Here is a 22,573-nt window from a genome sequence, read left to right as displayed (position 1 = left end):
TGTGTGGGGTGTTCAAAATTTGAAAACCGAAACATCCAGGGAAAGCCCTTCCAGTGGCTACCTGCCCACTCCTGGGGCCTCTGGGGCGCGCTAGGTGGCCCCGTAGGGTCACCGCCGTGGTCGCCCGGTTTCTCACGGCCAGGCTGAGCGGTCACGTGGTAGGCAGTGTTCCCTTGGTGACGGGCCGGGCCGCCCCTGCGGGGTGGGCCAGGCCTGGCGCTCGGTGGTGATCGGGGCGGGTGGGATGACCGGCTCGTGGGCCCGCCCAGCGCACCGAGGCCGCGGGTACGCGCGTGGCGTCTGCCGAGCTCCGTGCCGAACCCTAAAGAGAGTGGAGTCCTTGTCGGGAGGGCTGGGATCAGGCTGGAACGCCGCTGGGCTGGCCCCGAGGAGGAAGGGGCCATGCGGGGGCAGGGACCCGAGCTGCCTGGACGCGGGTGCCCTGTGACCTTTCTGACGTACGCGGAAGACCCAGGCCTGGAGCCAGTGCAGCGTCGGTCAGTCCGCCTCGCCGGGCGCTCCGAGCGGGCGGGCCACCTGCGGCCACGTCCAGATGCCCTGGGACAGTGGTGCATCGCACGCCGGGGCAGCCCGGGGGCGTCTTCAGCACCAGGGGCCCCTCTGGCCCGACAGCTGGGTGGTTCTCACCCGGTGGCGGCTCCGCCCCCGGGGGACATCTGTGGAGTCCAGGCACTGGGTGTGGGGGTGCCACATCCGGTGGCCGGAGCCGCGGTGCTGCCGACGCCCCCAGGATGTTAGACGCGGGGTGGGAGCTGTTGGCCCGGAGCGTGCCAGAGGCGCCGAGGGCCGGAGCCGTGACGGTAGAGGGACCGCCCGCCGAGAACCTGGGTCCGTCTGCAGCGTGCACGGCGCCGGTGTCCAGGGTGGCTTCATGATTCTGTGACAGGACTCTGCTCGGAAGCAGGAGTCGGGGGGCGGGGGGCGGTGGCAGAGCGGCCGTCAGGCAGGTGAGTGGCGCCCGCGCCTCACCTCCTGGTGCCCTGGACTAACCCGCCGCAGGTCCACCACCTGCAGTCCCCAGGCCACGGCGCCCTCAGAGCCGGCACGTTTTGGAGCACGGGGCAGCGGGGGGCGGGCGCGTGCCCCAGGGGAGGCGGGCCCAGCCTTGCTCCCACGGGACCCCGCAGCAGGAGACGCGGCGGTCACACGCGGGCCGTTTGCCCACAGAAGTCACCGAAGGCTGGCTGTGTTCGGCGTGCCGTGTGCTCGGGGGACGGTGGGCCTGCGTCACTAACAGACTGTCGGGGGTAACACTCGAGGCAGACGACTTGCCGCGCGCTCGCCAGCAGCTGGCTTTTCGGACGTTGGAGCCAAAACAGTTTCACTTAGGGGTCCCAAAGAACGTTGGGGTTCTGCGTTCTCCGTGCCACTTTGTGTGAGAGCTGCAGAGCGACGTGCAGGGCACAGGTTCTCCTGACATGTGGACGCACGGGCCCTGGGGCTGCCCGATGGGGCCCCGGCGGGCAGGGCCCGTGCCGCGCAGGGCAGGACGTCGCTCGGCCGCTGCGCCCCGCCTCCGGGCCGCCCGGAAGGCCAGCCGCTCGGCCCCCACTAACCCCGAAGCCGCCTCCGGGCCTGCTTTGCTGCCCCCGGCTTGCGTGCCCTCGCGCTGGGCGGCGAGCGCCCCCGCCGAGGCCCGCGCCCTGGTCCCGCACACGGGAGGGCCCCCTGCCCCGGCCCGCTCCCAGGGCCCCGTCCGGTCACCCCATGCTCGCGGCCTCCTCGCCCACCGGCTCACGGGGCGCTCCGCCCCGCCTGGCGACGGCAGGGGCGGGGCCGGCGCCCGCTGACCCCCGCACCCGCTTCAGGCCTTCGAGAGCTCGGCCACGTTTGCCGAGGCGCGTGGCGACCACCAGGAGTTCTGCGTCCCTATTTGCGTACTGCCCGCCACCATTAGCAACAATGTCCCTGGCACAGACCTGAGCCTGGGCTCCGACACCTCCCTGAACGCCATCGTAGAGGTAAGGACGCTGTCCCCGCGTGCCGGCTTCCGCCGCCCGCCCCGGGGCCCTGGCGCGGGGGACCCTGAGGGTCTGTCTCTTGCCCTCGTGTGGAAGCCGAGGGGCCCCGGCCAGTTGGGAAGCAGGGTCCAGGGCCACCACGGGGTCGTGCTGCGCTCGGCACAGCAGGATGGCGGTCCCCACCGGTGCACAGCGAGGCGCCAGCCAGGCTCCACGTGGCCTTTGGGCCGTGCCAGCGGGCCCGTTGGAGGCCTTGGGGCGGGCAGACGTGGGCCAGGGCCATCAGGGGCAGTGGACACTCCTCTGTGCCGTGGGTGGAGCTGCGGGACTGGACGTGCTGTTCTGGGGCTGGGCCCTGGTGGCCGCCCCTGCTCTGCTCGAGCCTGGCCCGCCTGCGTCCCCCACGGAGGGCCAGTGCCCAGCAGGCGCCGCGGCGGCAGCGTGGCCCTCGGGCCGGCCGTCAGGTGCGCAGCTCCCCTCGGCGGTGGACGCCGCTCCTGGGCTCGGCGCCCCGCCTGTTCGCTCTGGCACTGCCGGCGGCGTGGGCCTTGGTCGCGAGTCGGGGCCCCGCAGGCCCCGTCCGCAGCACCCACCGCCCACCTGCCTTTGCCCCCGGCCTGCCCCCCGCGTGCACCCTGCCCCCGCCAGCTGCCTGCGCTTTGTGGAAGGGGCCCCCCCGGCCCTGCCCAGCCACGTCCGGCACCCTGAGTTTAGCTGACACCCCACCTCCTGGGAATCCCAGCCTGGTAACGGGGCAGGCCTGCCCCCCCGTGCCCGGGTCCACGGGCCTTTCTGCCGTGACGCCGTTTTGAGCTTGACGCCCCTCTTCACGTCTGGCTGTCCTGGACGCCAGTGCCGTGGAGAGCAGCCCCGGAGCGGGAGGTTTTCCGGGGGGCGGGGGGGGGGGAGCGGGGGTCGGAGAACCGCCTGCTGGCCACTGGAGGGCGCCAGCGCGCCCCCCGCGGGAGAAGGGGGCCGGCAGGCCGGCCAGGCAGGGCCTCTGCCCTCCAGTGCCTCGCTCAGCCAGAGCCGCGGCCCCCTCCCCACCACGTGCCGCCGGCTGCCTAGGCCGCTCGCTGGTCAGTGCTGCTTCTAGAGACTGAGCGAGACGCGGCTGAACCGGCGTCCGGTGTTTAGAAGCACAGGCCGGGGTGCGGCCAGCTGGCACTGCCGACCCCCAGCGGCTTACGGAGACGCGTGGCCTTGGCGTGGTCATCAGCGTCACCCGGGTGGCGGGGGACAGCTGAGCATGACGGCACGCTCCATCACGGCCAGTGGCCCGGCGCAGACCGCTCCGGGCGGGCAGCGAGCCCGAGCTGGACGCCTGCAGACAGACCCGCAGCCCAGTGCGGGGCACGCCCCAGACGCAGCCATGATGGAGGCTGCAGAGCCGGGCCTGGGCGGGAGGCCGTGGGGGCCCGGCAGTGGGGACCGTCCAGTCCCCGTGACGGGGGCTCCCGAGGGGCCACTTCGGTCTGGCTCAGTGTCTGGAGGTGGGACGGGCCCCCCCACTTGTGCTGCCGGGACAGCCAGAGGCCTGAGCGCTGAAGCCACACACGGTCCTCGTCACAGCGGTGGCTGCGAGTCTGGGAGGATGGGCAGGTCCGGGAGGACCGAGCGGAAGGGGGCGCGGGGGGCGGGCGTGCACCTGGCTTTGTGGTGCTGGGGGGACGGTGTTCCTGGGGGCGGGCCAGGCCGGAGCCGGTCACAGGCCTGCAGGGCCTGAGGGAGGGTGGCCGTCTGCACGTGGCGGCTGGGTTTGCGTGTACCCCCAGGGGGGTCGACGGCTGGTGTGGCCTCAGGAGCCGGCTGTCTGTGTCTGGGGCCCTGGCGTAGGGGCCACCGTCTGTGTGAGGAGAGGCCCCCACGTGTGGTCACGTGCAGGGGTGGGTGGAGGGTGACCAGACCGAGGTGACGGGCGTGTTTCGGGAGGCAGCCACACGGTTTTGCGGGGACTTGGGTTGGGGCTCAGGCTGGCAGGCTCTGTGCCGTGCGGCACCGGCTTCGCCATGGTGGCCGCTCAGGCCTGCACGGCATGACCACGTCTTTCTCTGTGGCCAGACGTGCGACCGCATCAAGCAGTCGGCCAGCGGGACCAAGCGGCGCGTGTTCATCATCGAGACCATGGGCGGCTTCTGCGGCTACCTGGCCAACATGGGGGCGCTGGCGGCCGGCGCCGACGCCGCCTACATCTTCGAGGAGCCCTTCGACATCCGGGACCTGCAGGTGCGTCCTCGGCCGCAGCCCCGGGTCTGGGCTGCGGCGGGCGTCCAGAGACATGGGCCACAGCCAGTGCCTCACGCTGAGCCCGGCTCTGCAGGGCGACAGGGCGGGCCCCCCCGCCCCCGGCCCTCCGAGTTTCCGGAGTGCGGACGCAGCAGCGGGGTAGGGGACCCCCTTCTTGTGTGGGGCAGCTGCAGCCCTGCCCCGTGGGCTTGCCGCGTGAGGGGAGGCATGGCCGCGCGCCCGGCTCCCCTGCAGCGCCCCCCCTGCAGAAAAACGGTTCGTTGGCAACAGGTTTTATTTCTCAGGGTGGTTCACGGCCCCCACCCCCGCGGTCCCCCCACGGTCCCCCCACGGCCAGGCCCACGCGCAGTCTGCCACCGGCGGGTTCTCCCGGCAGATGTCACTTCCAGTGCCACACGGGTGTCTGGGGCCCCCGGCTGTCAGGGGAGAGTGAGGGCAGGCGAGCTGCGTCGGCCGGACCCCCGGTGGCTGAGGACGGCGCCGGGGCGGCCCGCTCAGCACAGGTGTTGGCAGGCAGACTGTACGTTACTGAACTAACCGCAACACGAAGGTCACGGTTTCGCCACGTGCCCGAACGAAGCTAACGCAGGCGGGAGGCACTGGGTGTTGTTGCGTGTGAATTGTCACTGCGGCCACCCCCGGCGAGAGCGTGGCTCCCGGCTGGCGCCTGGCGCAGCAGACAGGAGGTGGCCTTGCGGCCCGGGCCCCCGCATGCCAGTGTCTCCTGTTCTGCACGTTTTCTCCGAAGGTGAGGGTTCCTTTCCTCGGGGAGTTTGTGCAAAACCGAGTCTGTGGGGCGTCCGTTGGCCCCGAAATGCTGGGGCGTGCGCTTGCTCAGGCCGCTGCACCGAGCGTGGGAATAGACGTCTCTAGAGGAAAACCTGTTTAATTTGAAGTGTTTCCCCACGAAGCCGAGTCCCACTCACTAAGTGCGTGCGGGCAGCGTGCGCTGGCCGTCGTCCCGTGGGACTCGCCTCTGCCCGGTGCGCGCACCGTCCTCGCCGCCACGGTGCTAAGTCCGAGGGCGGCAGCGCTCGCCGGGTCCTGCCTGCCAACGGGTGTTCTCCCGCAGAGCAACGTGGAGCACCTGACCCGGAAGATGAAGACCAGCATCCAGAGGGGGCTCGTGCTCAGGTGAGCGCCGCCTGGGGCGGGGCGGGGACGGGGCTGTCTCCAGGCCGCCGCTTTGGTCAGGGTGCTGACGGCGGTGGGGACAGTGCGGGGGGGCGGGCGGGGGGGGGGTGACGCGGCCGTGCGCCCTCTGCCCGCGCCCTGAGCCCAGGCCGTCCGTGTCGCAGGAACGAGAGCTGCAGCGAGAACTACACCACCGACTTCATCTACCAGCTGTACTCGGAGGAGGGCAAGGGCGTCTTCGACTGCAGGAAGAACGTGCTGGGCCACATGCAGCAGGTGGGCTGCCCGGGGCTCGTGCTACAGGCAGACGTGCAGGCGACTGCGGGTGTGTCGTGGAGCCAGGCAGTGTGGTCCGCCGAGGGGCGGGCCTCAGGCGGTGTCTGGCAGTGACACCGGGTGGCTGGTTCAGTGCTGGCCCCGCCCGCCTCCCCCAGCGAGGCGTCAGGTGGGCCAGTCACAGCAGGGTCGGCACCTCGGGCGCCGGTGACTGGTGCACGCCCTGGAGCCGGAGTGGGTGGCCGGTGCCTTCGTCCACCCCACCGCCCCCTGTGCCCGCAGGACGCCTCACCTCGGGCCAGCGTTCACGCCAGAGGGTCCCCCCGTCTCTGGAAATGGCACGTTTTATAAAACTGAGCCCACAGAGCTGGTAGTTCTCAGAGGAAGCTGGGGCTCCGGCGCGGGGCAGACCCGGGGGACGGCGCCGTGCTGTGCGCCCCACGGGCCTGTGCGGTCGCAGGGTCCTGAAGACACAGGAGGAGATCCGGTATCAAATCTGAGTCTCTTAGAAAGCACGCTGCACGCTTTCTCGAGCAGACTGCCGTTCACCTTGGCACTCTGCGGGTAACCACGACCCCCTCGTTCCACAGGGCGGAGCGCCGTCCCCGTTTGACAGGAACTTTGGGACCAAGATCTCGGCCCGGGCCATGCAGTGGATCAGCACCAAGCTGAAGGAGGCGCGGGGCACAGGTAGGGGCGCCGAGCCTGCTCCCGGGGAGGGTGGGGTCCCCCAGGCCCTCTGCTGGCCTGTGCCCTGCAGGGTGAGCCAGCCCGAGCCCGTCCCGGACGCCTGGCCTGCGCTGCGCCTTCGCGGGTCCTTCGTGCTCGTGGGACCGCCTCGCGCTCTGGGCCCTGAGCGCTGTGCGCCTGCTGCCCGGCCCCGTTTGTGCTGTGCTTTGTTCCTGTCACTCGACGGCGAGTTCCAGCATTCCGCTCCAGCAGGTGTGGTTTCCGTCCGCCTGTGTGTGGCGGCGCTCTGACCCCCCTGGGCGCTCCGAGCTTGTGTCACGACCACATGCGTCATGAAGTGTTTCTGTGCCATTTATTGAAAAATCCATCTCCGCCCTCGCAGTATAAGCTCCATCGTGGACCAGTTGTCTGTGAGCTTGCGGGGTTGCGTCTGGGTCATCTGGTTCGGTTCTGGCTCGTAGCTCTCAGTCCTGGCCAGGGCTCCAGGTTCCGTGCCGCCTGGTGGGGCGGGTGCCCCGTGTGTGTCCGGCCGGAGCTGTTCCCATGCACACCAGGGACGCCGCTGGGTCTGGGGATTACACTTACTACGTCGTTGGGAGAAGGAATTGACATCTTTAAAACACTGCATCCCTAATGCGTGATCGTCGCATCTCCTTGAGCTTAGACGTTTAGTTCTTGACCTTTTTAAAAACGTACATATTAAGTAGCATACAGGAATATTGCTAGTTTTTGTAAGGTGATTTTTCAATCAGCAACTTCCTGTGTGTGTTAATCATAGTGATTATTTAGAGATATGTCCTGTGTTTTGGGTTCTGTGTTCACATATGTCCGCATCTGTATGTGAGTTTTGTTTTTTTCCTGCTGCGTTTTGCGTCTGTCGAGTCCTGCGGACACGTCCTGGATGGACGTGGGGGTGGCCGGGGCCCGGGAGCTTGTGGCCGCAGGCGTCTGCGGGCTGCTGCCCCCGACGTCCACCACAGCGTTTCAGGCCTGGGGATCTAAGTGTTTGCCGTGGACCAGACAGCCGTCCAGGCCTCCGTCACGGGTTCCCGGGTGTTGCGGCCCCCTGGCCTCCCTGGGGGGCCCGCACCCCTCGTGCCGCTCTGTACTCACTGCCGTCCTGCTGCGGCCACTGCCCGCGGCTCCTGTCCTTGTCAGCTGCTGGGTCGGGCTTGTTCCAGCTAAGACGTCTGGAAGGGTCTTGGGGGTTCGCCTTGGAAATAATCCGAGAGACGGGTGTTTCGGTTTCTGGGCGTTTGCTAAAGCCCCCACGCCCTGCACTGTTCATGCACCTGCCCAGTTTGTTTTTTGACATCATTTGTGTAAGTTCAATTTTCAAGTTCATCTCAATTTTCAAAAAGTTTGGCGTGAAAATTTTCCTAGTCGCCTCCTCCCTTTTCGATGCCCCCACTCTTCCCGGGCTCAGTCACTTACGCTGCTCTGCGTTTCACCCCGCAGTTTTCTCCCTCAGCCTTACCTGACCTGGGTGTTCGTTAATTTCATTTCCAGCTTTTGACATACACAAAAACACTGATGTAGTTTCAGCCTGATTTTCCTCTTCAAAAAACGGACTTGGATGCTGTCTAGTTTGTTTTCTGCGTTAGCTGCTGCTTCTAAATTTCTTCCTGCTCTGTGGACTTCTTTCCCGGTCCGTGTGAGGGGCGCCTGCCCGTCACTGGCAGCTGCCCCTGCCGTGCGGCCGGCTGGCCTCCCGTTGCCACTGTGCTGCAGTGGCCCGGCCCGGCCCGTTCTCCTGTCCTGGGCGCAGGGAGCCGTCCCTCTGGGGGTGAGTGTGGAGTGAGGGCAGCCCGCCCACCATCTCTGCCCCCCCCCAGGCCTAAGGGGACTCCCAGGTGGCTCTCCGCCCCCTTGTCACAGCCGCGGGGAGCCGGGCATCTGGCGTCCGCCTGGAGAGGTGTGAGGAGGACGAACTGTCATTGTCCCCCCTGCCCCCTGCCGCAGTGGGCCTCACCGCGCTCCTTCCTCTGGCCTCCAGCCTCAGGTCACGTCTTTTACAGGGAAGAGGTTCGTGACCGATGAGTCCATCTGCGTGCTGGGCATTTCCAAGAGAAACCTTGTGTTTCGGCCCGTGGTAGAGCTGAAGAAGGAGACAGACTTCGAGTAAGTAAATGAAGCCTCGCACGTCGACGCCTTCGTGCCGTGGGCATGGCGCGAGGCGTCCTGAGCGACGGGGGCGGTGCTGTCGTCCTCCCCGCAAGGAGCCGCAGCACTGCGGGAGCGGGGCGGCTGGGCGTCCCAAGGGAGCCATGGCGGCAGGCGCGAGCCCTGTGGGAACCAGGCCCTGTCTGGCCCCCGTGGGCGCGGGCCTCACCGGCCGCGTGCTCCGTCTGCTCCACAGGCACAGGATCCCCCGCGAGCAGTGGTGGCTGAAGCTGCGGCCCCTCATGAAGATCCTGGCCAAGTACAAGGCCAGCCTCGAGGTGTCGGACTTGGGCCAGCCGGAGCCTGTGTCCGGCCACAGCGAGCCAGCGGCCATCTAGACACCGCCGAGCACGCCCCCCTCGACGCTTGGACTTCCTGGTCCCCACCCGTCTTTGCAACCTTTGCAACGTTAAGTTATTTACCCGCACCGTGTGTGAGGCCCGTCCCCTGCCCCTCACGCCCTCGTACCTGGGGACTTGGCGGGCCATCTCCTGCTGTAAGCTGCACAGACAGTGCAATTAAACGTTTGGCTCATACTCCAGCCGCAGTACGAAACTGCCTTCGTCTTTTTAAGTTGGCGTTCAAACCTCAGGCTCTGTGGGGCGGGTCCGTGGGCAGGGGCGGGGGGCGTTTTCGCAGGGACTGTGCCCCAGGCTACATGCGGGGACAAAGGAAGACGGGCCGCCCCGTGACACGGGTGTGGGACATGTCGAGTGCACAGGAAGCAGTGAGCCGACCCACCTGCAGCCAGGTGTGGCGGGGCAGCGGCCGCCCCGAGGTCCCAGGTGAGACGAGCTCCTTGGCGTCTGGAGTGAAGAGCTTTTCTGTTTCCTTGTCCAGTCTCTGCTCTCAGGTGTGAGACGAGAAAGGGACCAGCCTGTCCACCAGCCACGGGGACGGGGTCCTGCGGGGAAGGCGGGCGGGCTGGGTTCCAGACCCCGCCGCGCACTGCAGCCAGAGGTGTGGTGTGCGAGGCCGTGAGCCTGAACGTGCCGGACGGGGCCGGCGGCCTGGTCCGCTCCTCGGCCGCGCAGGGACTGGGGAGCCGGGCACAGAGGGGCCGGCACTGACCAGCTCCCTGCCTGAGAACAACGCAGAGTGAGTACCGGACAAGGCGGCCTCCGGCGGGGACGGGCGAGGCAGCCCTGCCCCCAGCACCCAGGCTTCCTTCCGCGTGCCCCGCGCCCCGCCAGAGGCCTCCTGGGTCCTTGGTGATCACACTTTCACAGGCAGATGCTGGAGGAACCTTTGTTAGAGCAATTCTTGGGATTTTTACTAAAAAATGAGGAACGTAAATAAATGAGCAAAGTGCCACTTAAAACGACTAAAGCACAGGTTAGGTCAGCGTTGCCTTTTATTTTTAAATAAATATTCTAGGATGAGTAGAACGAGCGTCCGTGATTAGAAAGTCCATGGCGCATCTCGCGCTGAGGCCCACGCCTCTGTCCCGCTCACACCAGGCCCCTGCTCTGCTGGGCAGCGCGTGGCTCGCAAAACTTCCAGAGTGGCAACCAATCAAGATATTCGAAAAAGACCCCTCTCTTTTCTGACCTAAGTAAATCTGGCTCCAGTTTGCTGCTCGGGGGCCGGTGAGCGAGCCCGGGCCCGGCAGGATCTGCCGGTCACTGTATCACCCACGAGGGGTCGCTGGTGGTCCTCGCGTTCTCGGGCCCCAGCAGAGCCAGGCTGTGAGCGCTCCTGCCGTCACTCAGGTACCTGGAAGGTGGGCGGGGGTCAGGGCGGGGCCACAGGAGGCAGCGGCGGGGCCACAGGACATCAGGGTGCCGCAGGTTGCACTCACCTGTGGGCCACGTCGATGAGCACCCCGCGGTGCACAGCAAAGAGCTGCTCCCGCTGCGCCTGCCCCATCTCGTCCGTGAGGCCGTAGAGGAAGTGGTCCAGGCCTAGGGGACAGCGGTGACGGGGGCCGCCTCCACTGTGGACCCGTCCCCTCCCTGACAGGCGCCTTCCCATAAGCCTCTCCCCCCAACCCCCCGTGGGCCAGGGCAGGACAGTCTCGGCCACCACACAGCCGGGGGCCCTCACGGCGCACACGCGGGCTCAGGGCGCGGGATGCGACCCCCTCCGTGTGGCAGACACCGAGACTCAGCTGGGGTGGACGTGGGTGTGTCACCGGCGGGAGAGGTGACGGGACCCAGGAGTGCAGCACCAAGCCCGTCCTCACCGCCCATACCTTTGTCCGAGGGCGCCACGGGTGCGTCCACCACGGAGAACACGGCGAGCTTGGCCTCGTCGACGTCCTGCTGTGAGAACCGCCCGGCCTGGGCCCAGTCCGCGGCCTCCGCGAAGGCCTGCAGCGTTTCGGCTGGGCGCGGGTCCCTAGGGGACCCGAGAATCAGCGAGCCGCGTGCCGGTGGACAGTGAGCGACACCCGGCCGGAAGGCACAGCCTCGGCACGTCCTCACCGCCCCCAGTGCCACTTCAGCGAACAAGCCAGCGCGCTGGACATGCGCCCCAGCCGGGCCCCTGCGGGGGAGGCCGCCCGCCCAGCCTCGTGCCGGCGTGGGCCACGGGCCTGTGCGACGTCACTGGAGACGCGCGGAGAAATGCTGAGCACAGACGGTGACCACGAAAACCGCCACGTGCGTGAGCGCGCCCCGGAGACGTGTAGTCGCTGTGACGGGGCCGGCCCCTGAGCCCTCTGTCCTCACCCCAGACGGCGCTGGGCGCACCGGGGGTGGACGCGGAGGAGCCGGGGAGCAGCAGCCGCCCTGCCTGGGGGCCTGGACTCAGGCGAGGGGCGCAGGGCCCCGGAAACACTCCTCGCTGACGCCGGGGCTCACTCAAGGCCAGACGTCTCCTGTGTCCTGCCGCCCCTGACGCGGAGGCCACACTGCTGGTGTGGCTGAGCGCCGGAGAGGTGGACGACCCTGGAGGTCGCTGCCGACTCGCCAGAGCCAGGGGCACGAGGCGCTGTCCGCACGACCGAGCGGCCGGAGGACACTCACCGGTACGAGTAGAAAGTGAAGACCCCGCTGTGGCTGAGCTTGGCGCCCCCGCCGTACGCGCCTCCCTTCTCTCGAATCTGGGTGTGCAAGAACTTCGCCGTCATCAGACGTGCCAGGATCCTAAGACTGAAACGACAGAGCAGAACTGCCACGTCACAGACAGCGTGGCCGGCAGGCAAGTCCTGTACGCGACGTCACGCGGTCCAGAGAGACGCCGGGCGAAAAAGTGAAAACGAAGCTCAGTGACGAGCGCGTCGGGGCCCCCAGGAGAGGAAGCGGGTCACAGGGCCGGGGCGGGGGCCGCGGGGACAGGCCCCCGTCACGGCCTCCGGCTGCGTGTCCTGCGACACGAGCTTCTGCGCCGGGCGCCGCCGAGTGCCCGTCCGTGCGTGGGGCGCTCCTCCCTAGAGCCCGCCTCACTGTCGGGCCGAGTGTCCCTGGCGCCCCGGGGGGAACAGCGTGTTTCCGGGAGCAGCGCCTGGTGGCGTGAGCACGTGTGTCCCGAACGGTGGCTCTGTGCCCTCGGCGGGCCCGGGCCGGGCGCCAAGTGGGCGTGGTGTGCGTGCCCCCCGGAAGGCCCGCCGTGCTGCCTGAGGCGCACGCTGCTGGCAAGTTCCCAGACGCGCAGCGCGGAGGCCCCGCGGCGGTCGGCTTCCGCCCCGCGTGCGCTGGCCCCGTACCTGGCGTGGTCCGGGTGCGTGTACGGGGCGGTGCGCACACAGTCGCCGACGTAGCTGACCGGGAAGGGGAGCACCAGGTGCGTCTTCATCGGGTACGGCTTGAACGTGGGGGCCTGGGGAGGGGGGGTGCGGCCCGTCACGGTCCCGAGGGGTCATGGAGGACACGTCTCTCCACACGCTGCACGCAGACGTCCGGCCCCCGCCGGGGCTTCGCGGGGCAGCCTCGTGCGGTGCACGCGCTCCGCCCCGCCCCATGGTGGCGGTCGGTCACGGAGTGACAAGGGACCTCAGTGTGCCCTTTCCTCCAGCAATGTGACGCCGCCCGCGGTGGGCCACACCGAATGCCCCGACCGGCCAGGCGAGCAGAGGGCACTGCCCCCCTGGAGGCGACGCTGACACAGCACGTCAAGTGGGGGGCAGAGGGACCGAGGGCCTCATGGCACCAGCACGAGCGCCGGGCCTCCGCTGTCCTGGCGCCTGGCTGGCCACCCGCGGGCACGGACCAGCTGGGGACGGCCTGCTCTGCAGTGACAGCGGCTGCGTGAACTCACCGTGATCAGCTTCCTGGTGATGTGGGAGCCGCTAAGGCATGCGCTGTCCCCGGGACCGTTAGGCACAGGTTTCTGAAAACGAAGCATTTCCAGGAGAGGTGACACAGCCCCCAGCTCCGGGGACGGCCGGCCGCGGACGAGGGCGCTCGTCCGAGCGTCCGGCAGGTGCGCTCAGGCCCGGGCTCTGCTCGTGGGTTTCCAGACGGCTCCGGCCCTGCAGCCTGCCCCTCCCACGTGGTCGCCCGCCACGGACGTGGCTCTGCAGGCCGGGGCGGTCCATGGGGGAGAAGGGCGCGTGGCCGTGACAGAAGATGGCAGTGTCGGCCTGCCCGCGAGCAGCACGGCGCCGTGCCCGCTACGCGCTGGTGCGACCCCGAGACACGGCTGAGCCCCTGCTCACGGACGGCCTTGCGCCGCCGGGCCACCCTTCCGGCTGTCGCAGGGCCGTGTCCCGGCCCTCGCGTCCTTCCCCGTCAGGTGACCGCATGCCTGGGCGCCGGCGACAACAGGAGCGCAGGCAGCAGCGCAGCCCAGGCCCCCGCGGCCCTCACCTCCACCACGTGCGGATGCTCCGGCTTCCTCTCCCTCGTCCTCTGCCCCAGGCCTGCCAGGAAGTCCCCTACCACCTGCTGCACCCACGACAGCTGCCCGGGCGCTGCGTTCACCGCGCACCTGTTGGGAGAAGCGGGGACGGCTCAGCGCCTCGCCGCGGCCTCCGTGTGCAGCGACGCAGCAGGCGCCGCTGAGAAGCCCGGCCTGGAGCCTCCCGTCCGAGCCCTGCCATCGCCCCGCGGCCTCCAGACGCAGGTGGCGTTCGCGCTAAACTCCGCTGTGAGGACGCAAGGAGAATGTCCGCCGACGCCGCCCCGACCGACGCGCCGCTCCCCGGCCCCGAGGGACGGCCGCAGCGCGCACGCGGGACGTGGTCGCCCCAGTGATCGGAAGCCGAGCTGCCACCGGAGGCCCCCACGGCACAGCCCACGTGGCTGCGGCCAGCGCGGGGCGCCCCTGCTCTGCCGACTCCGAGTTCGCTTCGAGGGAGCTGACGGCGGCAACGCGAAGCCACGCCGCGTGCCCGGCAGCGCTTCACGGGGGACGGCGAGGGGCCCCTGGCTGCACCCCTAGGCGCCGCGGGAGCCGGCGGACACCCCTCCTTGCACCAGATGTCAGGGCCCCTACTGGTGGTCCCCGAGGATGGCCGGGAGGTGGGGACTCCCCACGTACCGCCCCGAGCGAGCCCAACACCGCGTCGCGAGGGGCGTGCCGGAGCCCACCAGCTGTCAGCTGTGAACTCAGGCGGCCGCCGGCCCGCGCCTCCCCCTGGGCCGGCCACGGGGCGTGCGGTCAGCCCCCCACACTGACGGATCCCGGGACGCTTGGGCCCCGCGTGCTGGCACTGGCACACGCCTGTGGCGAGGGGCCGGGCGGCGGGCGTGCCGGAGCCCACGCGGCCTACCTCATGTTCTCGCGGTCCAGCATGTGGTCCTTGATGAGCAGGAGCTGGCTCAGCACGGGCTTGACGTCCGCCATTTCCGCGATGCTCTTCATCAGCCTCACCTGGGCCAGGGGACCGACGCATAGTGACGGACACCCCGGGGCAGGGGGCCCCGCGTCCCGCCCCGCCCAGGGCCGTGCTCTGCTGCATGTGGGGGGCTGGAGGAGGAGTGAGGGTGCTCGTCCAAAACGTTGGCTTCCCGCGAAACGTGGTCCCTCAGGGAGAATGCCAGCCACCCTGGGAGGCCCGAGTGACCCCGGCCGCCCAGGCACCTGCTCCATCCCGCTGAAGGTCTCCTGCAGGTCCCCCGCGGGCGTCAGGGTCTTGTTCGCGCGGATGGACGCGTACAGGTGTCCCGAGTCTGGGACCCCGTTGGCCAGCTCCTGAGCGGCCATCTTGACCAGGACCCTGAAGTGCTGCTCTTCTTCGAAGCGCGGGCTATGGATGCGGAGCGCGCTGAGCCCCCGGACACCCCTCTGGACCCCGCCCCAGATCCCAGACCCCTGCATGTCGTGGAAGGCTCGTCAGATGCCGCGAGCCAAGGAATGCCAGGCAGTCGGGCTCCGAAGCCGGCCGCCCGCCCGGCTCGCGCCCAGGGCCGCGCCCCGCGCCCCTAGTCACCTGTTGAAGATCTCGCCCCACAGGTGCATCATGTCCTGCAGGTTGCGCTCGAGGCAGAACGACGAGAACAGCACACCCTGGGCCCGGGGAGAAGGCGGACGACACGCGTCAGGGCCGCTCGAAGGGGAACCGCGGACACCAGGGGGAGCCGCCGGCCCGCGCGGGAGCGCCACCTGCTCGTAGGTGTCCAGGTGCGAGCTGTCGGGGAGCACTTGCGGGGTCACCGCGATCCCGCCCGTCTTCAGCTCTATCTGCTGCGCCTGCTGCCGGTAGTCGAGGATGCCGCAGCCCAGCCTGGGGGCAGCAGAGCGGGCTCCCCGTCACGGGGCGCACGGCCCGCCCCCTGCCCCCATGCACACGGCAGGCCGTCTGCCCGGCCCGCCCCGGGGACCGGGGACCCTGCCCAGGGCTCCCCAGCACGCCCCGACCCGGAGCCGCGGCCCCAGGGCCGCCTGTCAGCTGCCTGCGGAGACGCCCCGCGTCCGCCCGGTCAGAGCGGCCGGCACCGGCCACCTGCCCGCTTATTTGGGCGTCTCGCGGGGACATTTGGATGACGAGCCTTTCTGCATTAAGAAAGCCCGAAGTCACGCCACCGCGGACGAGGCTTCCGTAGGGTCTCCCGCAGCTCCCCGTGAGAACCGATTCAGGCCGGGCGGGCACCAGCCGGAACCCACGAGCCGCCCCAGGCCCACGGGGCAGGCCCCGTGCTCAGGTGACCCGACGCAGAACGGAGACCCGCCTCCGGGGGACGCGCCTCCCCCACCGCACACTCGGGGCTCCGAGCGCCGCGCAGCTCCGCATCCCCGTGAGAAAGCCCGGCTGTCACAGGGAACACCTCGGTGCCCCGCCCCCCCGCCCCCCCCCCCCCGCGCCCCGTGCCCCGCCCCCGCGCCCCCCCGCCCCCCTGCGCCCCGCGCCCGCCCCGCCCCCGCGCCCCGCCCCGCCCCTGCGCCCCGGCGGCCTTACTTGGTGAGGACGCTGCAGAAGAGCGGCACGTAGGGCCGCAGCGCGGCGGGCAGGGCGGGCAGGCTGCAGAAGGCCCGGACGTAGGTCACGCCGTTGGTGGGCTGCCCGCAGGACTGCAGCGCGACGTTGCCGGCTGCGGGGACAGGGCAGGGCCTCAGACGCTCCCCGGCAGGGGTTAGCGGGGCGGCCGCTCTGCGGGCGGAGGCTTCACGTTTCCGGTCGCTGCGCCTTACACATCCCGCCCGCGCCCCTGGCCCCGGGCAGGGGGACAGTCCCGGCGCTGAGGGCCCAGGGCCCGCCGTGCAGGCTGCTGTGTGCGCCCTGCCCTGAGACAGGTGACCCCAGGCGTCACCCCACCCGATGCCACTCACGGGCCCCGACAAGGCCCCAGGTCCCGACGGCCCAGCACGGGGTGTCTGCGGTAGGGCACACCGGCCGCCTCGGAGGGCGCTCTGTGCGCTGCATCTGCGTGGCCCGGTGAACCGCCCTTACGAGTCCCGTCACGGACACTAACGGCCACGGACAGACCCCGCCTGGCAGGTCCAAGGGTCAGCGGGACTCGCCCTAGCTGAGGCGAGGGGACACCCCGACCCAGGAGTGGGAGAGGGGCGCCGCTCGGGGCAGCGAGCTGCTCAGCACCCCCGAGTGGCACTAGGCACCCAGATCTGGACGGGCCCCGCTGTGCCGCCAGCCAGCCCTGTGGGGATGCACACGCCCGGACGAGGACCCTGTCCCCTGAGACCCTGTGCCTCGCACCAGAAGCCAGCAGCAGCCGTGACGCTGGGGGGGCCTCGGGGACCTAACACGCGATGCCGGCGCCTGCCGCCCCCCGCCTCAGCAGAGAGTGCCGTGCAGCCTTCCCGGGCCCGTCCAGGTGTGTCACCTGCCCCAGTGATGATGCAGAAAGGCTCGTTATCCTTTGAGAGCCAGCTGCACCCCATGCAGCCGCAGCAGCACCCAGGCCCTGACTCCAGAGTGGGGGTCGCAGGGCCGGTCACAGTGTTCGGAGCAGAGGACACACCCCCGCGCCCCCGGGGAGAAGCCCGCTGTCACTGAGCCATCTCAGGCATCGTTGAGGGCGGGCAGATGTGGGAAGCGGGGTGCTCCCTGTGGCGCCTGAACCCGCGTGGTCGCGGCCGCTCAGCACTGACCCGCCAGGGCCACCGCCAGCTCCGTGCAGGGCATGCTGGGCTCAATGTCCGACACCTTCAGCGCCGGCAGACACGACGCGTCCTGAGCCTCGCTCTGCTGAGTCTGCAGCTGCAGCCCTAGGAGGACGGGGGCGGGAAGGGGGAGGCTCAGGGCATGTCACCCCGTCACCTCCTGTCACCGGGGCGCAGGTACAGTACAGGGCACACGTAAGCGCCCGCTCGGGGGCCCTCCCAGCGCCCCCCAGTGACCACGGAGTGGTCAGCTCCTGCCCCAGCTGCCGTGGGGAGATGGGACTCACTTTTAGGGCTCTCAAACCTTCTCTCGCTGGACTGAAGTTTAGCAACTTGTGTTACTACTTATTTCATATTCACTAACCTTGACAAAATGCTTACATAATCACCATGTTTCACAAGTTATAAAAATGCTTGCGTGCCCATGTTTAGGGCTTCCTCCTCCACTGGTGTGACTGGAGGGGGAGGGACCCCATGTCCGCCTCCGTGCAGACCGCCCCCTCGGCAGGGCCCACGGCCCCGGGGACCAGCCACAGCCGGGCGGCATGCAGGCCAAAGCGCCGTCAAGCACACACCTGTGTCACCGCACACGACAGGCTCCCCGACCGCACGCCAGTCCCCGGGCGACCATGGGCCTGGCCCCCACACGCACGGGGGACTCAGGGCGGGCTGAGCTGGGCCCAGTGCACGTCGCGCGCACGCCTCTGGCGCTCACAGCCCTCGTCACCTGGTCGTCAGCCCCACGTGCGCCGACCCTTGCCCCTTACAGACACTTCCTAGTGCTGTGTGACCTGAAGACGCCGGGGCCTCGTGCCCCTGCACCGGTCAGGGCCTGGTGACAGTCCACGGGGCCACCCCCCTTCGCCCTCTGCAACGCCCCATCCCTCTGTGAATGCACAGGAACCCAGCATCGTCTCCTCCCCAGCCAGGCGGTGGCCTCCGGATGGCAGGGCCACAGTCCCCCGCCACTGACCCCAACGGGGAGGTACTCTGGGGCGTGGAATGTGCTAGAAACCCCCGCCTGCTCCCCCTGGAGCCGCCCTGAGCTCTGGACTCTGGTTCCCTCCGAGGCCTGCGGGAGCCACCAACACATAGCCCTGTGTCCCGCCCACGGAAAACACCTCCCTGGCGCCCTCCGGCTGGTCGCTTGCGGTGCGGCCTGGTCGCCCGGGGAGCGAGGGCTTGAGCGTGGCACCATCTCCTGCACTGGTGGCGCCACCTAGTGGGGGAGCTGGCCATGGCTGTGCCCGGGCTGCTGCGAACAGGGTGCCCGCACACGGGGCGCACGCGTCTATAAACCAGTCTGCTGTTCGCTGGGTGAATTCCCGGAAGACATGGTGGCTCCGGTGCTGAGTGTCAGGGACCCTCGGCCGCGGTTTCCATACTGGCTGCCGCAGTCTAATCGCCACTGGCAACGATAAGGACGGGTCCTGTGAGCATCGTCCTGTCACTAACGTAAGTCAGGACAGGACGAAAACCGTGCGATTTCACGCGTTTGCGGAATATAAAAAGTAATGAATGAACAAAAAGACACAGACACAAAGATTGGTGGTTTCCAGGGATGGGAGCTCGGGGGGGAACAGAGCAGGGAGAGGGGGTCAGATATATAGTAACGGATGGAAACTAGACTTGGGGGGCGAGCGCGTGATGGACCGGCTGTGCCCCTCACACTTGTGCAATGCTATTCACCGGTGTGTCTCGATACGTTTAATTTAAAAATGTCTCTGTAACAATAGCAAAATAAACCCCGAGCCAGCCCAACGGAAAATAGTGGGGTTCCGTCACACTAAAAAGCTTGTACACAGTAAAGAAAATCGTCAACGAGATGAAAAAGCAACTTACAGAACGAGAGGACATATTTACAAATCATCTATCATAGAAGGGATTACTATCCAAACTAAGAATTCTCACAACTTAATACCAAAAAACAAACCTTCCACTTAAAAAATGGACAGAGCACCTGAATAGACATTTCTCCAAAGAGGACACACAGACAGCCAACGGACATGAAAAGATGCTCAACATCACGCATCACCAGGGAAATGCAAATCAAAATCGCAATGAGACACCACCTCACACCTGCCGGATGGGGCGTCGTAACCCGACGAGCAGGTGCTGGTGGAGGCGTGGAGAAAAGGGGGCGCTCGGGCACTGCTGGCGTGAGCGAAGCCGTGTGCGGCTGGGAGACGGTACGGAGGGTCCTTGAAGGTTAAAATCACAACTACTTTATGACCCGGCAACTTATCTTCAGGATCGTTATCTGAATAAAATGGAAATACTGACTTGAAAAACGTGCACGCCTATGTCCGTCACAGCATTATCTACTACAGACAAGATGTGGAAGCAACATAAATATCCATCACTTCACGAATGAAGGAAATATGGTATGTGGTCATGCCAAAATCACAGCCAACCCACAGAACCACCACCCTTGAGAACCCCCTGAAGACTCGCTGAACAGAAGCCCTAGAACTAAGGACACACAGAAGCAGCCACGTCGAGACTGGCAGGAGCGACAGAGACGCAGAGAAGGCAGGTCCCACGTCACACCGTGTGCAGTGATCGAGAATCGGGAGGGACGTTATGGCTGAGGAAGGCCCCCAGAATGAGGGGTCCCAGCCCCACATCAGGCCCCCCACTCAGGGCTCAGGGCCAGGAAGAGGAGTCCCCACAACACCTGGCTGTGAAACCAGCGGGGACTCTGTCCCGGTGAGCTGGGGGCTGGGGGGCCCGGGGTGTCCCCTCGAGGGGCCGTGCGCAGCCTCTCTCTCCCACAGACGCACTGGCTCTGGGCTCCATGCGGGGCACCAGCCCGACGAGCGCCAGGGACAGACGAGGAGGAGCCGGACTGTCTGGCTCCAGGCGAGGGCTGGAGGGGCAGGGCCGGCAGCTCTCTCGGGGACGGACGTGTGCTGGCCGGCGCCACTGCTCCTTCGTGGAGTCTTCCCCCCACCCAGCTGGCGGGCGGGCGCCTAACCTGCGCCTCTCCTGACCTGACTGCCACCATCCGCCCCACTCTGGTGATGCCCTGAGGCCTTGTCCCTCCCAACTCACGTGCCCGGCCCAAGCTGCTTCCAGGGGCTTTTCCACAGAAACAGCCGGCCTCGGCGCATGCTTTAGACTTACCAAGAGCTCTCAAAGGTCCACAAGCTCCTGACGAGGAGTGTCTGGCTTTGTCCCGTACCTCTCGCTAAGTGGCCCCGAGCCCAGTGCAAGTGGCAACCAGTCTTAGCTTGCATTTGACTCCTATCAGGTGGCCCCCGTCCTGGCATAAGCTGTGGCCAGTGTTGGCCTGGGATGTAGCTTCAACTAAGTAGCCACAAACCTGGCGCAAGAGGTGGTGATGGGGCTCGCACCGTGGTGCCCGCCAAGGTCCCCACCCGGCGTGAGTGACAGCGGCCTCGGCTCCCAGGGTGGCCTCTCCCAAGCACCTCCGAGGCCAGCACAAGTGGCAGCCAACCACAGATAACTTCGCAGCCCCCACCAGGTGGCCCCAGGCTGGGCGCGAATGGCGCTGACCTTGGCCTGCCCTGGAGCCCATCCCGAGAGACTCCAGAACCAACACACCCGGGGGCTGGCTTCAGCCCACAGCAGAGCGCTGCCCACCCAGCCTCGCAAGTGACGCACCCCGGGGGCGACGCGCCAGGCACCAGACCCCCGCTAAAGTGACCAGTGCGCCCTGGTGTCAGCCCCCACACAGCGGCCTGTCCCCCGCAGTCACAGCCAGCTCCCACGGTCAGCCCCACCCCCTGGCGGGCCGCCAGGAGGACACGCGACCCACACGAGGCCCACCCTGGAGCCCGTGCCCCGGGCCCCCCGGATGCCCGCCACGCAGGGCCACCCTTCCGCGCCCGGGAGGCGTGGCACCCCACCTCGCACACAGAAACAGGCACAAGGAGGCGGCCGTGTGGGGGGACAAAGGCGCCTGCCCCAGAGTAAGACGAGGACACGACTCCGGGGAAAACGCGGCGACGCGGGGGGGGGGCGGAGGGGATCTGGGTGAGACCGACTAGGGGACAGGAGGCAGGAAACGGAGGCGGAAAGCGGAGACTCGGTCAGAAAGGAGCAGGGAAGCTGCGCCGAGGGGTGCTCCGGCGGGAACAGCCGCGGAGAGGCCTGGGGCTAAGCGTGATCTGGGGGACCGGGGGGCGGGAAAGGCCCAATCGGAACGGCGCCGAGAAAAACGTTTCTTCCCCCGTAGGAAAACGGGGTGCAGCTCGCCGCCAGCGCTCATGTAACGTGGAGCGTAGGAACCCTGGAAATTCCAGAGGTCCGGTTTCCCAGGGATTTGACACTTCCGGCGCTCAGACGGCCAAACGCAGAGCGCTGTAGGCAGAATGGTGCCATCCGGTTCCAGAGACTGTCGACGTACTGGAGCCACGTGGAGATGAGGACGGCAGTGAGCCGCGTGAGACGGGCGAGCCGGGCGGCGCCGGGCGGGGATCCGAGGGCCGCGGGGGGCGCCGCGGTCAGGGACGGCGACACGGCGGTGACCCCTGTGACTGTGAAGGGACTAAACGCTCCGATTACGACACGGGGCGGCTGAGGGACAAAAATACGAAGCGCCGCCCACGCGCGCCTGCCCACCGGAGACCCGCTTTCAGCCAGGGGACATGCAGCCCGGGAGAAAAGAGGTGGAAAAAGGTCGTTTATACGAATGGAAACGAAGAGAGAGCTGGGGTAGCAGCGCTACTGTCATCCGGCAAAGCGGACTTTGAAACTAAGCCTGTAGTGATGAAGCAAGGCGCTTCGCAACGATAAAGGAATCAACCCAACGAGCGGCTACAGCCCTTATCACACGACTGCGCGCCCCGCGCAGGAGCACCCGGGTATGGGAAGCACATGCTGAGGGACCTGGGGGACAGCGACAGGCCCAGAGTCCGCGGGGGGGGCTGAGGGCCACTGGCGGCAGTGGCAGGTCGCCCCGACAGAACAGCGACGGGGACACAGTGGCCTCAGTGACACGTCCCATCAGACTGACTTAGCGGATGTGCTCAGGGCGTTTCGCACAAAGCAGCAGAAGACATACTCTTTTCAAGTGCACACAGGGTACTCTCAAGGACAGACCACATCAGGCCACAAAACAAGGCTCAGTAAACTCAAAAAGGCTGACATCATATCAGGCAACTTCTCTGATCACAATGGTTTGAAACTAGAAATCGGTCATAAGAAGGAAACTGGAAAACCACACAAACACATGGAGGAACAGCGAATGGGTAAACAATGAGATCGAGGAAGAAATCAAAAGAGACCTTGAGACAAACGAAAATGGAAACACAGTGACCCCAAAACATGGAACACGGCCAAAGCAGTTCTAAGGGGGAAATTCGCAGCAATGCAGGCCGACCTCAAGATACAAGAAAAATCTCAAACCATCTAACCCTAAACCCAAAGGGACTGGAAGGAAAAGAACAAACACAGTCCAAAGAGAAAAGAAAGAAAATCAAGATCAGAGTAGAAATTTAAAGAAAAAACAATAGAAATCATTATTAAAACCAAGAAATGGTTCTTTGAAAAGATGAACAAAATCGATAAACCTTAGCCAGACTCATCAAGGAAAAAAACAGGCCCAAATAAGTAAAATAAAAAATGAAAGAGAAGTGGCAACCGACACCACGGAAACACCACAGAATATC

General features: G+C 67.1%; 2 protein-coding genes across 6 annotated transcripts in view; one reads left to right on the top strand and one right to left on the bottom strand.

The window, feature by feature from the left end:
- The window catches only part of LOC107519463 (phosphofructokinase, platelet), a 47,802-nt gene extending 38,758 nt beyond the window's left edge, over positions 1–9,044 (top strand). The window contains exons 17-23 of one of the 2 annotated variants that reach the window (XM_016162203.2): positions 1,830–1,982; positions 4,044–4,208; positions 5,302–5,363; positions 5,528–5,639; positions 6,230–6,329; positions 8,348–8,450; positions 8,689–9,044. In XM_016162203.2, the coding sequence (XP_016017689.2) occupies positions 1,830–1,982; positions 4,044–4,208; positions 5,302–5,363; positions 5,528–5,639; positions 6,230–6,329; positions 8,348–8,450; positions 8,689–8,830 (837 nt within the window). In that variant the 3' untranslated portion in view covers positions 8,831–9,044. The remainder of the gene's footprint in view (positions 1–1,829; positions 1,983–4,043; positions 4,209–5,301; positions 5,364–5,527; positions 5,640–6,229; positions 6,330–8,347; positions 8,451–8,688) is intronic. The other variant, XM_016162202.2, reaches the window with a different exon arrangement.
- A 784-nt stretch (positions 9,045–9,828) lies between these two features.
- Positions 9,829–22,573, bottom strand: part of PITRM1 (pitrilysin metallopeptidase 1) — a 30,876-nt gene continuing 18,131 nt past the window's right edge. For 3 of the 4 annotated variants that reach the window (XM_036228226.1, XM_036228228.1, XM_036228229.1), the window contains exons 15-27: positions 16,926–17,042; positions 15,775–15,907; positions 14,982–15,102; positions 14,809–14,885; positions 14,460–14,625; positions 14,149–14,249; positions 13,244–13,364; positions 12,693–12,764; positions 12,142–12,254; positions 11,462–11,587; positions 10,687–10,841; positions 10,294–10,396; positions 9,829–10,208 (exon numbers count right to left, since the gene is read on the bottom strand). In XM_036228226.1, the coding sequence (XP_036084119.1) occupies positions 10,115–10,208; positions 10,294–10,396; positions 10,687–10,841; positions 11,462–11,587; positions 12,142–12,254; positions 12,693–12,764; positions 13,244–13,364; positions 14,149–14,249; positions 14,460–14,625; positions 14,809–14,885; positions 14,982–15,102; positions 15,775–15,907; positions 16,926–17,042 (1,499 nt within the window). In that variant the 3' untranslated portion in view covers positions 9,829–10,114. The remainder of the gene's footprint in view (positions 10,209–10,293; positions 10,397–10,686; positions 10,842–11,461; positions 11,588–12,141; positions 12,255–12,692; positions 12,765–13,243; positions 13,365–14,148; positions 14,250–14,459; positions 14,626–14,808; positions 14,886–14,981; positions 15,103–15,774; positions 15,908–16,925; positions 17,043–22,573) is intronic. The other variant, XM_016162201.2, reaches the window with a different exon arrangement.

The sequence above is a fragment of the Rousettus aegyptiacus genome, unplaced genomic scaffold, assembly GCF_014176215.1.
Source record: "Rousettus aegyptiacus isolate mRouAeg1 unplaced genomic scaffold, mRouAeg1.p scaffold_m13_p_10, whole genome shotgun sequence".
In the NCBI taxonomy this organism is placed as follows: domain Eukaryota; kingdom Metazoa; phylum Chordata; class Mammalia; order Chiroptera; family Pteropodidae; genus Rousettus; species Rousettus aegyptiacus.
The sequence above is the reverse complement of the archived record's forward strand: the minus strand, read 5'-3'. Positions and strand labels throughout refer to the sequence as shown.